The following is a 14,203-nucleotide window of genomic DNA, read 5'->3' as shown; positions in this document are numbered from 1 at the left end:
CCGGCCAAACGAATATGCATTTCAAATCCAACTTTAAAACCCGACTGGCCTATACTTGGTATACATAAAAAATGAGTAGGTCCATGGAGACTTAAAAGAATATTCTAGAATATCTATAGTGTTTTCCAACTCGTTGAAATTAAGTGCTGCTTCCTCGTTCGACCCTTAATTCGCTTCTTCAGGGTAACGTGACCTAGGGACAAATTTGAATTTGCACAAACTGCTCTTACCCCTTTTTTGCGACTATGCTGGAAGAACGATTCTCTCGGGAATGAAATAGAATAAAACAGAAAAAGAAAGAGAGGTAGAAGTAACCAATGTAGAAGAAGAAGAAGAACAAGAGAGAGAGAGAGAGAGAGAGAGAGAGAGAGAGAAACGACGACCAAGACAACAGCCTTAATAGCCGGTACAATGGGGGGATCTTCGAGTCTTTTACGTCGCACTTGACGAAACAATAGTCGAACGAGTACCGTACGATAGACCGCCGCTGGAGGGTGCCGAGAGTGTCGAGGACGCCGAAGAGGGGTTGCTACCAGTAGACGACTCGGAATCCGTAGCCCCGGGTCGGATTTTAACGACGTGCTCGGACGCAGTCGTTGCATCTCTCTGCCAGGGATGCACTGTCTATAATTCTGACTTTTTCTCTCTCTCTCTCTCTCGGTATCTATCTCGCTTTCCACCTTCCATTTTTACCTCCCACCATAGTCTATGTTACCCCTTAAAATAGTCCCATCTCGCTCGTACCAAAGAACCGTTTCGTTTTCGTGCGCGCGTCTCCAGGCACGTCAGGTTCTACCTCGACGCAAATTCTGTCCGTTCTCTTTTCTCTTTCCTCCCCTCCTCTTTCTCTTCTTCCTTTTTTTCATCCCCACAGCTCTCTCCTTCCATAGTTTGAGTTCGCTTCCAAACTCCCCAGTCGTTTAACGTCAAAACTTTTCTCTTTCTCTCTCTCTCTCTCTCTCTCTCTCTCTCTCCCTTTCTATCTCTTTCTCTTTGGCAGACATCCCATCGTGTACAAAATGTTCAACTTTATTTATCAATATTGTTGAGACATAAGGCATGATCGAACTTTCGATAGATTCAAAAATCGATTATTGATTCTAACTGAGGGGAATTAACGTTCGCTAACAATTAATTGTTTCTACAAGTTACGCTAGATACATATACGATATATTCTTATATATAATATATGCTGGAAGACAATCGTGACAAATCTAACTGGAGCTTGATATATTTCATGATACATTCGCGTGACTTGCTATCGCTTACGAGCAACAAACTTTCTATTCAGATTATTCTCCTCCGATCATATATCTTTTCCCAGTTAAAAGCTACTAGAAATCCCCCTGAGGTCATAATAAAAACATCAAGCCTGATTCGACTATCTAGAAAGTACAAGGAATTGCGAGAAATGTTGAAGGGAAACTTCCACGATGACTGAAAATCTCTCACGTGAGTGGATATCAAACGACATGCATGAAGTATTGTTTGAACTTACTTTCTAAAGCTATATATACACACATATTCTCATTTGTTCCCTCTTGCTAGCACCTGAGCCAGGATTTTACCAACCCCCCTTACTCTAAAGACAATCCCTTATGCAAAAACGTACAAGAGAGAGAGAGAAAAAGAATGTTGAAGGAAAAAGGAAGAAGGAAGAGAAATCATAGGTGGGACAACAGTGGACCAACCACCGTGAACGGAAATGGTAAAGAGGTCGATTGCGACTAATTAATAAATCGCACGAAACTCGACGCGGTAATTTGTTAATATTTCTCCAAGAGAAGTTACGTCGATAGGATTAAAATCGTTTTCGTTAATTCCGGTATATCGATCCAACGCTTTACATACTAGGTATACAAGTTAGACCAGAACGAGGAGCTAGAATAGAGATATAAATAAATATAGAGATACAGACTTCGTATTCCTAAAATACGATATTTTACTGCATCCTGTTGATAATATATATACTGTCATAGATATTTTCTTTATGTAAAGATTATGACAGATAAATATTTTCATATGTACATACCAGCAAATATTAGGTATATTATTATAAGCACGGATTTCATTTAGAAATAAGATAAACCGTATTTAACGTTGCAAAGTCTTTGAAAGGGAGACCGAAAGAGAAAGGTTAAAGGAAAGACGCAACGTGAGGAGAGCTCAAATGTACGAACGTACACGAAATACTACTCGAAAGACAAACGAAATAGTCAGAGAGGAGCTAGGTAGTATGTTAGCCGATGAACGATCGCGACCTTTCCACCTCTTTTGCCGAGTACATGCTCGATCCTTCGCAAGTTCCCTGACCCACCCTAAAAAAGTACGGGCGGTTCAACGCGCCCGGAACGACCTACCCTTCCCTTCCCTCCCTCTCTCTCTCTCTCACTCTCTTTCTCTCTTAGTTACACTATCCTTGCCTATACCGTTCTTTTTTTAACTAAAAAGAAAAAACAACACAAAACCTAAAAGAAAGAAAGAAAGAAAGAAGGAAAAAAAGTAGAGAAAAAAACATCGGTAGCTCGACGAGGCCGTGTAGGATCGACGAAAAGTTTTCTCCCGAAAATGAACGCGAAAGGGAATAGAAAAGAGGGAGAGGAACTAGTAGGATAGGAAGGGAGCACACATATTCGCGAAACGATTTGGCGGGCGCGCACGCGATGCGCGCTTACGAGAGGCACGCATCCATCTCGGAAAGTCAGCCGAAGGGTTCCTCTAACTCCGAGAGGAAAAGAAAAAGAGAGAGAGAGAGAGAGAGAGAGAGATGCAGAAAAAGAGAAAAAAAAGAAATGAAAAGAGGAAAAGAGAGAGAGAGAGAGGGTTGAGGGTGCGTGCAACGACCGCGCACGTCCTCCCTTTCATTCTTCTCTTCTCTTCTCTTCTCTCTGCACTCACCCCTTCTTCGCTAGAGCCCCTCTCCAAATGAGAGAAGGTGACGCTCTGTTGGGTATACGTACCAAGATAGAGAGAAACAGGTATAGTGGAAGAGGGTAGAGGGTGTTCACAGAGGGGTTGAAGAAGGATACCGAGCGTTGGAGAGGGGAGAGGGTTGCACGCATGCGCCCCTAACACTCGCGGGGCTTTCCCGGCGCGGATCAGTCGTGGCCGGCGGTGCCGGAGGCCAAAGACTTTCGCGAGGGTGGACGTGCCGTGTTTTCTCTCGCACACCGTGAGAATCCACTCTCCTTTACCTCTCTCTTTCTCTCTTTCTCTCTTTCTCTCATTCTTTATTTCTTTCTTTCATTCTTTCTCTCTCATTTAATCTTTCCTTTTCCGCGCTTTCGTTATCTTCTTTCTCGCACGCGCTTGATCGCTCGTACATTCGTTCATTCGTACGTCGTATCTTCATCGTCGGCTATGTAAAACGTGAATTTTGTCTTCTATCATATCCGAGTTGCCGTGCAAGAACCGCGTCCGACGTTCCGCGTGCAATTTTAATTCCACTGGACACACAATACGGAGGAGGGAAGTACCGAAGAGTATTTTCGACGAGATTACTTTTTTTTTTCGGTTAAAAACTTTGATTTTTATATATTTTCTCATTTATTTAACGACATATTGTTTAGTTTTCGTGAATTTAGTTTAATCTTGATAATATCGCGCCTATGCGATCCCGTATTGGTCCCGCGTGTTCCATCGCGGCCGGATATTCCGTGAACTCGTCGTGCTCGATCATTCAATGATTTCGTGACGCGTTGTTGTCGTATTCTCGGCAACGATTTTTCTTCCTCTCGAAATAAAGATTTATTATTTCGAGAGTGAACAATTATAAGACAAATAGACAAGATTGTCCCATTGGTGATCACGCTGGTGTCGTCGTGATAGAGTGGAGAGAGATCAGCTTCATTGGAAACATCCTATTTCGTTGGGATCAACTTGAAGAAGACTTTTCAATAAGAAGGGGAAAAAAGAAAATAACGAAGTTACCAATCCTAGTCAAAGAACAGGAAGATAGAAAGATGTTGGCCCGATTCTTAATATTAGCCGGTAAGTTATACGTTTTATTTCATTTCAATCGCGTACGAACTTTTGTTTATGTGCTACGTCAAATTACTTTAATCTTACGGAAATTAACTATCTATGTATGCATTTTGTATTACGGGATCATGCAACGAGGCTTTGCAACGTGCATCGATCGTTTCCTATACCACGCGCGTATCAAATTCCTGCCGAATCAATGACCCAATCCTACCGAAATTCTATGTGAACGAGAAAGAGGTAGATAGATAGAGGGAGAGAAATACTTTCCGCTCGGAATTCCTACTTGTCGGTTTTGTTTGCATGATAAATGGAATACGTCGAAACTATTTTCAACTTGACGGCACGCCGAAACGTCACACATATTCTAAAATCTTTCATTAAATTTCTACGATTAAAATTGCGATATATTTATATATTGTAGAATAATTATAAATTTCCTATTTGAAAATAATAATAAGTGGCGAACTTTTAATCGAATTTATGAAAACAAACAATGAAGTTACACCAATATGATATCATTTTAAATATAACAAATCAACAAATACGTACCTTCTAAACGTACGTCGAAAAGGAACGGGGAGATACAAACAAAGCTTTGAGCTTTAGTTCAACTTTGCGCGCTTGCGAAACGCGATAGAGAGTGAGAACGTCGTCTGTGTGTTTCACAATTCGTGTGAGAGTGTTCCTAAAAGTTTCGCTCGAGCGCATACTGGAAACGAGATAACACCGAACACGCGTAACATATTCGTGAAAATCTAATTTGTGAAATAAAGACAACCAGCCTAGTAGATTGACATTATTTTTACAAAACTTTTTGATAATTATCGTTAAGAAAGATGATATTCGACAAATGCTAATAAATATCTTTACAAACGAGTTATCGTATTCTATCGAATATGACACGTGTTAACGAAAGACAAAATTAAAGAACACAAAAATTCGATTTTTATCTATCAACGAATTCTCACAAAATGTTATTGTGAAAAATAATCGACTAATATTTGTCGAATTTGAAAGAGAGAGAGAAAAGAAAAAGGATATATCACAATTGCATATCTATCTATAAATTTTATCGAGACACCTAACGACTTTTAGCGTCGTTAAATATTTCATGGTTGAAAGTCAAATAAAAGAAAAATACAAGTTCGATCAAGAAAACTTTAAAAGCTTCGATATATAAATCGACTACGTAAAATATGTAAATAGGGGTAGGGTAGGTAGGGTAAATAAGCGTTTATTTTCTTTCGGAGTCGAATATAAACCGCGTCATTAGATTTGAGAAAAGATAAAGAGAATGAATATTTTAAATACCGTCTACGTAAGAACGAAAGACTATGGTACCGACCTTTCTTCGTTGGATCAATTAACGCTTTCGTAGGGAAGGGCTCGTTACGAGAAATAAAAACGAAAAGGGAGAAAAAAATAAAAAATAAAGAAGGGTATCAAAGGAGTCGGAAGAAAGCATTCTGTTGTTGCACCTTTACGCTGACGATAAATTATATACATAGTGGTTGTAGACTTCCAATTGGAAAAGGGGCGATTGGTCGGTCTTGAAAACAATACAAAACGCCGATAACGATCGCAGGACGCGTCTAAGAAGCTTTCTTTTTAAGATCTTCGAGCTTTCAGTTAAGAAAGCTACGTTTCTACAGCAGCGAGTTTTCTCCTTCGGATTCTTTTTGAAGAAACTTTAGTCAAGTCTGAGAGTACAGAAAAAATCAGTTGAAACGGGGGTAGGGGAGAATTGAAGGCGACGGGAAAAGAGAGAGAAAGAGAGAGAGAGAGAGAGAGAGAGAGATAAAAGAAAGAAGATAAAGAAAGAAAGAGACAGAAAAATATCTCAACTCAGTTCGTACCACTAATTGCGGACAATTCAGACTCGACATCTCTCAAATCTCGGAAGCCTTTAATCTCATCGGGTTAGTCTTAACGACTACGACGGCGTGTTTCGTGAAACGACGTTCTGAAATTTAAGCGACTCCATGAGGTAGCAGGTATCCTTAATAAGGCTCCTTTCCCGACGTTTCCTTTGTACCAACTTCGCTTCATCCTCCATATCTTCATTCTACTCTACTTTCTACTTCTTCTTATCCTCCTAGCACATGCTCAGTTCCACGAGTTAGGTGTGCGCGTTAATGGAATATTTTAATGGCTAAGTAAACCTTCGGTCGACGTGCTTTTGTAAAGGATTGGATAGAACGGGGTGGAGGGGAGGGGTGGGGAGGGGGAAGAGAAATGAAACGAAGAGAATTAGCGTCAAGTGGACGAACTATCCGCGCTCTTTTAACGCGTCCATCATATCCGTAGTTTTTTAGGTCGCCTCGCTATACCATCCTTTTAAAATTGAATAGCTTATATGAAACAATGCTCGCCTAATTCCAAAAGGGAGTGGTAGTTTCTTCACCCTATTACAATTTAAAAGGGAATTTAGTAGTCGTACGAAATCTAGAACGACATGTTGAAAAATTATAAATAACAATAAGCGTTATTGACATATAAGAATATTGAAAAGATGATATTAATTTCATGAATAAAATAAGAAATAAACTTGTTTTCTTCTTCGCGAGGAAAGATTTAATAATCCTGTAACGTATTCGTCCAACGTAATAAAATTTAAACTAGAAAAACGAAACAACTTGAGTATAACTTACCCTACGTGCTTTGAACTAATTTGTATATTGAAAAACTATTATTAAAACTTGATAAATAAGATATAGACGATGTCGTCAGTTTTCGATAATTATCGTCGATAAAATAAAAAGTCTTTTTCAAGGGAAAAAGTTCCAATAATCTCGTCGAATGTAAGTACTCGTCGAAAAGAATAATCGAAAAAAGCGGAGCAACTTGAGCATACGTGCTTCGAAATCTTAACGAAGGTATAAAAGTCCCCTTCTCGGATTCGTTTCACGATGTTGAAAATTATCGTCCCGTGGAACAGATTTATTTCTCGGGTACGGTGATCGGAAATGGAATGAGGGAGAATCGAAGGATACGCTCGGTCGGAGAGTTAAACGAAGAACAGAAAGGTGAAACAAAACGACAGGAGAAGGAAAAAAAATGGATAAAGAGAAGAGAAGAGAAAAAGGTGGTGGTTGGGAGGAGATAGGAAAGAGGATGGTCGTGAAGGATGGGAAAAGGATAGAACGAGAGAAACGCGAGCTTTCGCGTTGGCACGTACTCCGATTATGTGGATAATGCGAGGCGACGTGACGAGCCTACATATATACGATATGTATATGTATATATATATACATATATTACATATTATATAATATATACATATATCCATCCCGATGGGCTCGCAGTACCATCAACCCGCAGAATAATTTATTCGTTATGAATATAAACTCGTGGGAAACTGATTCGTAGCCAGTTCGAGTCGAAGGATGAACCGATCTTTGTGAAACGAGGGCTGTGTGAAGCTAGTCTAATGTAAAACAAAGTGCGCAAGATGTAAAATACTGGAGATGAAAAGAGAACTTGTGTCCTAGAAATTCATCCATGTATATAAAAACGTGGAGACAATATATAACTTCGATTTTATGCATATTTCTAATATAACATCCATTTCCTTCGATGGTCTTGAACACCCTCTTTTCACTAAATTTTTCTTGTTTATGTTTTCGATACGTTTTCACAACACAACACAACTTTAAAGTTCTATCGATTTGCCCAAGTTTCAATCGTATTTTTAGGATTTGCTATTGTAGATCTAAGAGAGATTGAAAGGGGAGGTGAAAAATTCAGCAACACCCGAGAAACTTGTCTAATGGTTTCGAAGAAAAGTAACTTTTCACTGAGCTAGCCTTCAGATGGAACTACGCGATACACAAAGGAAGACGATGAATAGTCGACTGCACGAGCGGAAACTCGTGGAAAAGCGATTTAGATACATCGCAGTCGAGTAACAAAACACGCTACGACGGAGACGGAACAAAGGGGTGAAAGAGGGTGAATGAAAGAGAGAAACAAATGATGGCAAGTGTTAGACATAGAGAGAATTTCATCTACGTTTTCGTACCTTTCTTAGGATCTACGAATTAAACTACAAGCATTTAATAAATAGAAACTTACATTGAATGGAATTTACGATGGATTGTTAATACCGTTATTCTTTTCTCAAATTTACGAAAGTTATGAAGAAAATTCGCTTTGCGGTTTTCGAATCTCGTATGAATTCTATCTGTTTTTGTAATAAAATCATTTTCTTATTTTCCTTGCATTGTCACAACTGAAGGTTACGTTCACGAAGAGAAAAAGAATAAAAGAGAAAAAAATAGAAAATGTTTGTAGAAAATCGAGATCGCATATTCCTATGATATCGTAAAATTTAATAACTCTTCTCTCATAGTCAAATAGAATTGTCCAGAGACGAGCGATTACAAACGACGAGAGCAATGACAAAGAAAGAAACATAGAAAAATATAAAAAAGAAATAAGAAAACGGAAAGGAATGCTTTCTAAGTTTCACGTTGCTCGCATCGTAAAAGAGTAGTACGATCTTTTTTAGGTTTTCCTTTTACATTTTCACGAATATCGTTCTTCGTCCATTTAGAAAACTCTTCTTCTTCTTCTTATTCTTTTTCTTCTTTTTCTTCTATCTCAGCATTTGTCTGAAAACTTCTTTTCTATGAGGTATCTACCTATCTTCCTTTTGGCGAATCTCATACTTTATCGTTCGAAGAAAAGCTTTGTCTTTTTCCACACGACAAACCTTTCTTTCCCTATATATGAATTCACTTTATACCGAGTATAACTATATATATATATATATATAGGATATATACTTAGATATACATACAGGATTATCCTATCTGTTATAATACGTCAAAAAATAAAAGTAACATGTTTTCGCTTGAGGTTTCGTTTTCGAGAAAATTGTGTTTGAAAATTTCAAAACTTAAATACCTTCTCCTAATATCATATTTATGATAATCATGAAAGAAACTATTCTTAAATTAATCATTACTCCATTCTCTGTATAATCCTTCTGTCTGAATGGACAAACAGAGTAGTTTACGCAATGTGTGAACATTTCTTTTTTCTTAGTCAATTATATAAACGATATTCCTACGACAATTCTGTAAATAAACATGAATAACATTATATGAAAAATTATATTTTATTCTGGTCTAAGAGAAATTATTATTTTAAAGTTCAGATTAACTTCTATCTAGTCTATTGATGTATTCTACTTCTTGATGAATCTTGCGATTGATTCTTTTACTATTTGTACAAAAGAATATACGATTTTCATAAAAAATGATGCCTCAAGCAAAAAAATATTATTCTTTATAGATGTACACAACCATGGCTAACTTGCATACACCCTTTATACATATATAAAATTTGTATTAAAATATAAGAGTATCAAAAGATTACGAAAAAATAAAAAAAAACAAACAAACCCACCACCATATTCCTTCATTTCTCACGTGTACATTGTGAATTAAGATTTTCGCGATCTGAGGTGTCTCCTATTTTCACGGACGATAAAGTAAAGAAAGAAAGAGCAATTTCCTGGGAGAAAGAACGTGTAAATGCCAGAAAAAGAGTAATCGAGAGAGAAAGAGGGGGTGGGGATGGGAGAACAGGAAAGATCGACGATCGACGGTGAAAGAAGCAAAGAAGAAAACGACCTTGTGCCCTTCGAAACGTAACGCAGACTCCATTTTCCAGTGAATCGGTCGACCCTCTTTAAAAACATTTCTCTCTCTCTCTCTCTCACACACACACACTCTCTCTCTCTCACTCTCTCTCTTTCTCACTCTTTCTTTCTCTTTAGTGGACGACGACAGGAGGACGGCAGTTGGTCGAGAACGAGTGAATCGTTGTCGAACCGTTTATTTTTATTCGTCGAGATCGCCTTTCATCAGCAGCTTTAAAGCACAGGGTTACTACAATCAACCTCGTACACGTTCTATACTGCTCGTATTCTCGAACGTCAACCGGCCTTCGACATCGTTGACGATCAGCAATTACTTCTCTTTTATTCATTTGCTATAGGTACAAGAGAAAGAAAATAAAAAAAAACAGCCTATAATTATCTACTAGTAATTATTAACGATCTGATTGTAGATCTTTATCTTGAAACTATCTATTTCTATCCTATAATTATTAATAATACATTCTTATCTTCTTCAACCTTCTCTTATAATTCTAAAATAGTATTAAAGATCAGTAATACTCGTCGTGAAAGTAAAATCCGTGTAACAGTGAAACCTAAGTTGGGTGTGTGTGAATTAATTCGTAAGACAAAATAATGTTCGTATAAAATAATTTTTCATATGTAATATTATATAAAGTAATATTTTTATTTTTATTTACAACATTTTTATATATATATATATAACAAGTGATTTAAATAAATACAAAAATAATGTATAGGAAACGCCTATTACTAAAAATCGTACGTGTTGGATATTCACTTGTCAGAAAAGCTTTCAAGTTAAACTCATTAAATATGTAATTAACGTATAATAATGTATTTGTTTTTCAATTTTCTTCATCTTAAACACACTATATCAATTGTTTTCAAGCAAAAATCTAGTAAGCATAACAGTGTATGATTTTAAAGGATACTCATTCTACATACAAATACGTACATAGACACAATCTGTTCGGACAATAATTCATCAAGCAAAAACGTATAACGAATTCGATACCATCTTCCAAGTAAAAGAAACGACAGGAACAATGTTGATAACTTGTAAAATTTCTCGACTTCGCATAATTAAATAGTTTTCTAACAGAATGTATTTTGAGAGAAAGAGAGAAAAAGAGAAAGACGCATTTCAATTGTTATGCAAAGTTTACTCAAGGAAACTTTTCGACTAGCGAAGAAAGAGAAGGAGAGTATGACTTTTTTCAATTGGACGAACTTTCTTTTCAATCGTACCAATTTCGATTCACACTTCGACAATATATTAAGCCAATATACATTCTGAAAATAAAAAAAAAAAAAACGAGAAAAAAAAGAGAAATAAAAAGTGACGGCGTCACTATATTTTCCATTTTATTTTATTAGCATCGCCGAATTATTTGAATGTATATGCATACCGATGAGAAGTCTCGTTGCATTATTAGCTACTAAATAAATCCACGATAAATATGTTTACAAGAGTTCCGTTGTAAAACAATCATTATAGGGGCACTTTAATTATCTCGGTAAATAGCTTTGTTGAATAAGTTTAAATGAATCAAGTAAAGCAAACGTTGCTGGATAATAAATGCTTTGATAAATAAATAATTCGTCATGTTTGTTCGGAGCGGAAAGAGTTATATCGTTAATTGAATCAAACGATCTAATTCACAAGTGAGAAATAATTCGAAAAATTCAAACGATCGCCATCTCTCGTCGTTAAGTTTTCCCAACTATGGTCACTGACGATACCTATGTCATATGGAAATCAAATTCTCACGCTCGTGAAATGAAAAAACTCGATGGGGATGATAACAATTGATATATAAAACAAAACAAAACAAAAAAGACGGAAATTCAACATTTTCGAACGTGTTACGTTTTACGTTAGGTATTCGTCGTAAAATTGAAGACTTACGACGGAAATTGATATTAGCATTTATCGATTATCGAAGTAAGAAAATTGATTAGTTCATACCTTTCCCTTGAAAAGGAAATTGAAATTTATAGATTGTCTTAATATTTCACGGAAATATGAGAATAGAAATGTATGAACGATAACGAGGGATGAGAAGTTTCTCATTATACGTGATAATAACGTCAGTAGGGATTTCCTTCACATATATATATATACGTACCTAATTTTGAGCGATACTATACATCGAAAATATATTTCACAAAATTCGCATCGTAATAATTGAAGGTAGTACAATCAAGATTTTTGAATTTGCATAGCTTACCTTCTCGAAATGATCCAGAATCGAAAGAAAAAAAAACAACTTCTTCAATTTGTAGAGTCGTACGGATTTCTTCTTTCGTTAAGCTTTTACCAAACTATTTTCCATTGCGAATCATTAAGTATTTCAACGATAATAATTCACGAACGAGCTATTTCGAATCTCAAACGATTTGAACGACATACTCTCTTTCTTAAACAAGGAAAAAGAAAATGAAAATGAACAAATGAAAATCTCGGCGATTGTAGTGCGTTTAAAATCTCTCTCGGAACTATTTCTAAGGAATAAAAATTGGAAGAACTCTTTATGGGAATAAACGATGCGAAAAAATAGAAAAACAAAAAAAGAGAAACGAAAAAAGGGCGGGATAATCGTTTGGATTTTTATCGTTTGTAACGAATAATCACGATGTCTATAAAGACATTCTGGTATCGGCGAGCTATCGTTCTTTTTTCCATGGTCTTGCGAGAAAATGGAGAAGCACTGAGAAGGATTGGAGAATGAAGAAAAAGAAAGGAAAAAAGAAAGAAAGAAAGAAAGAGAGAGAGAAAGAGAGGGAGGGAAAGAGAGGGAAAGAAGGGAAGGAAAATCATCGAAAGAAAAAGAAAGAAAAAAAAGAGCGAAATGGAAAGCATGAGGGAGGTCTGGCACGACTCGCTCGATATCCATTAACCCCTTACCATTTGTTCGCCCCCTTATCCGAACGACGAGCTACTAGAAAGTAGTATGAGAGGGAAGAGTGAGTGAATGAGAGAGAGAGAGAGAAAGATCGTTCCCTCCTCGTTCATCGAAAAGACACGAGTTTATTCGTCGTAAAAAGGAAGAGACTCCTCGTTCGTTAACCTGCTGGATATTCCAAGCTCCGGAAACAAGCTCGGTAAAAGATTTTTTTTTTACGAGCTAGTACATATACTCCTAAGGTGAGTGTTCCATCTGTATATGACGATGACGACGATGACGACGATGACGACGACGACGACGACGACGACATTGACGATGACGATGACGTCGACGATGAAGTAAAGAGACACGCTCGCTTTTCTATTTTTTCCTTTTCTTTCTTCCCTTTCTCTTCTGGCCCTTCTCCTTACCAACACACTCTTAAGCTTACGTCTTTTAATATTCATACCATACTACTCCGGTAACAACGTACTATACTCGTAATCCATCTACCCCCTTTCTTTCTCGCCCACTCTCTCTCTCCCTCTCTCTTTCTCTTTCTCTCTCCTCTTTCTTTCTGACAGATTTAAAAATGAACAGCATCACTCTACGATGAAATACGAACGCTTGTTTGAGAAATTCTAGCTTGATTTCGACCGAATATGATACCAACGCGAGGATGCTTCCCTGTGCTGACATTTAAGAGCAGAACAACTTGTGCCTCCTACGAAATCAAGAGAGAAATAAGAGAGAGATCAACTATCTATCCATCGAGATCGATCCACATGGTCGATTTATAAAAGGCCTCATAAGTGCAGATGTACTTATGTAAGAGCATTGCTCCGATAGCATCAATAGTGGTGACTGGTCCATTACATGCATTCTACTACCCCTTATTTTTCTTCCTTTCTTTCTTTTTTTTTTTCTCTCTCTATTGACTTAGGCAAACGAAAGATCTCGAGAGGTTTTTAAATGTATGCTTGGCTTTATCCTATCGTTCATGTCAAATTCCCCCTTTTTCTATCTTTTTTATGTGTTGTCTTTAATAAATTCTTTTTTTTAATATAATATAGGGGTACATATTTGACTTTAACGAGAAATAACAAATAGATGACTATTTAAGATTAATGTTAAATTTTATTACAATATTACACTCTTTCAATATGATCTAATAATTATAATTAATTTAAAAAATTGCATAATAATTTCATTCGAATCAATGGAAATTCCCCAAGCCGACGTTACAGCATATACATTTGCATTCACATATGTAAGCTAATTAAAAGATAACACTGAATGGTCGTAGCCAATATTTAAATTCGACATGTCATATGTTCTTATATAATAAGTCATATTAATATCCCATAACATTCTCTATATTACTAATAATAATTAACTCATTACGAATTTCTATATTACAACTAAGGCAGATAAATGAATAACGTAGAACTTTTCGAACCCTTTGATGAACATGTTAATTGTACAGACTGATATTTCGAATCGTATAGTAACAAATACGATATTTTTTTTAGAACGAAATAGAAAAGACAAATTAAAAAATGTTAGAGATAGAGAGAAAGCAGACAAAAAGAATAAAAAAATAACGAAAAGGGATGGAGTTTTAGGTTGAGAACGGAAATCGTGGTAGCAGGTTGCTTTTGACGTACAGTGCTTTTTGTGT

General features: G+C 36.6%; 1 protein-coding gene across 10 annotated transcripts in view; it reads left to right on the top strand.

Moving 5' to 3' along the window:
- The first annotated feature begins 3,089 nt into the window (after positions 1 to 3,089).
- Positions 3,090 to 14,203, top strand: part of LOC106786379 (Down syndrome cell adhesion molecule-like protein Dscam2) — a 74,186-nt gene continuing 63,072 nt past the window's right edge. For all 10 annotated transcript variants that reach the window (XM_014747733.1, XM_014747704.1, XM_014747715.1 and 7 more), the window contains exon 1: positions 3,090 to 3,990. In XM_014747733.1, coding sequence (XP_014603219.1) covers positions 3,963 to 3,990 — 28 coding nt within the window. In that variant the 5' untranslated portion in view covers positions 3,090 to 3,962. The remainder of the gene's footprint in view (positions 3,991 to 14,203) is intronic.

The sequence above is a fragment of the Polistes canadensis genome, unplaced genomic scaffold (assembly GCF_001313835.1).
Source record: "Polistes canadensis isolate GaletaPanama2010 unplaced genomic scaffold, ASM131383v1 scaffold_3, whole genome shotgun sequence".
Lineage (NCBI taxonomy): Eukaryota > Metazoa > Arthropoda > Insecta > Hymenoptera > Vespidae > Polistes > Polistes canadensis.
Note: the sequence above shows the minus strand (reverse complement) of the source record. Positions and strands in the feature narration are given on the sequence as shown.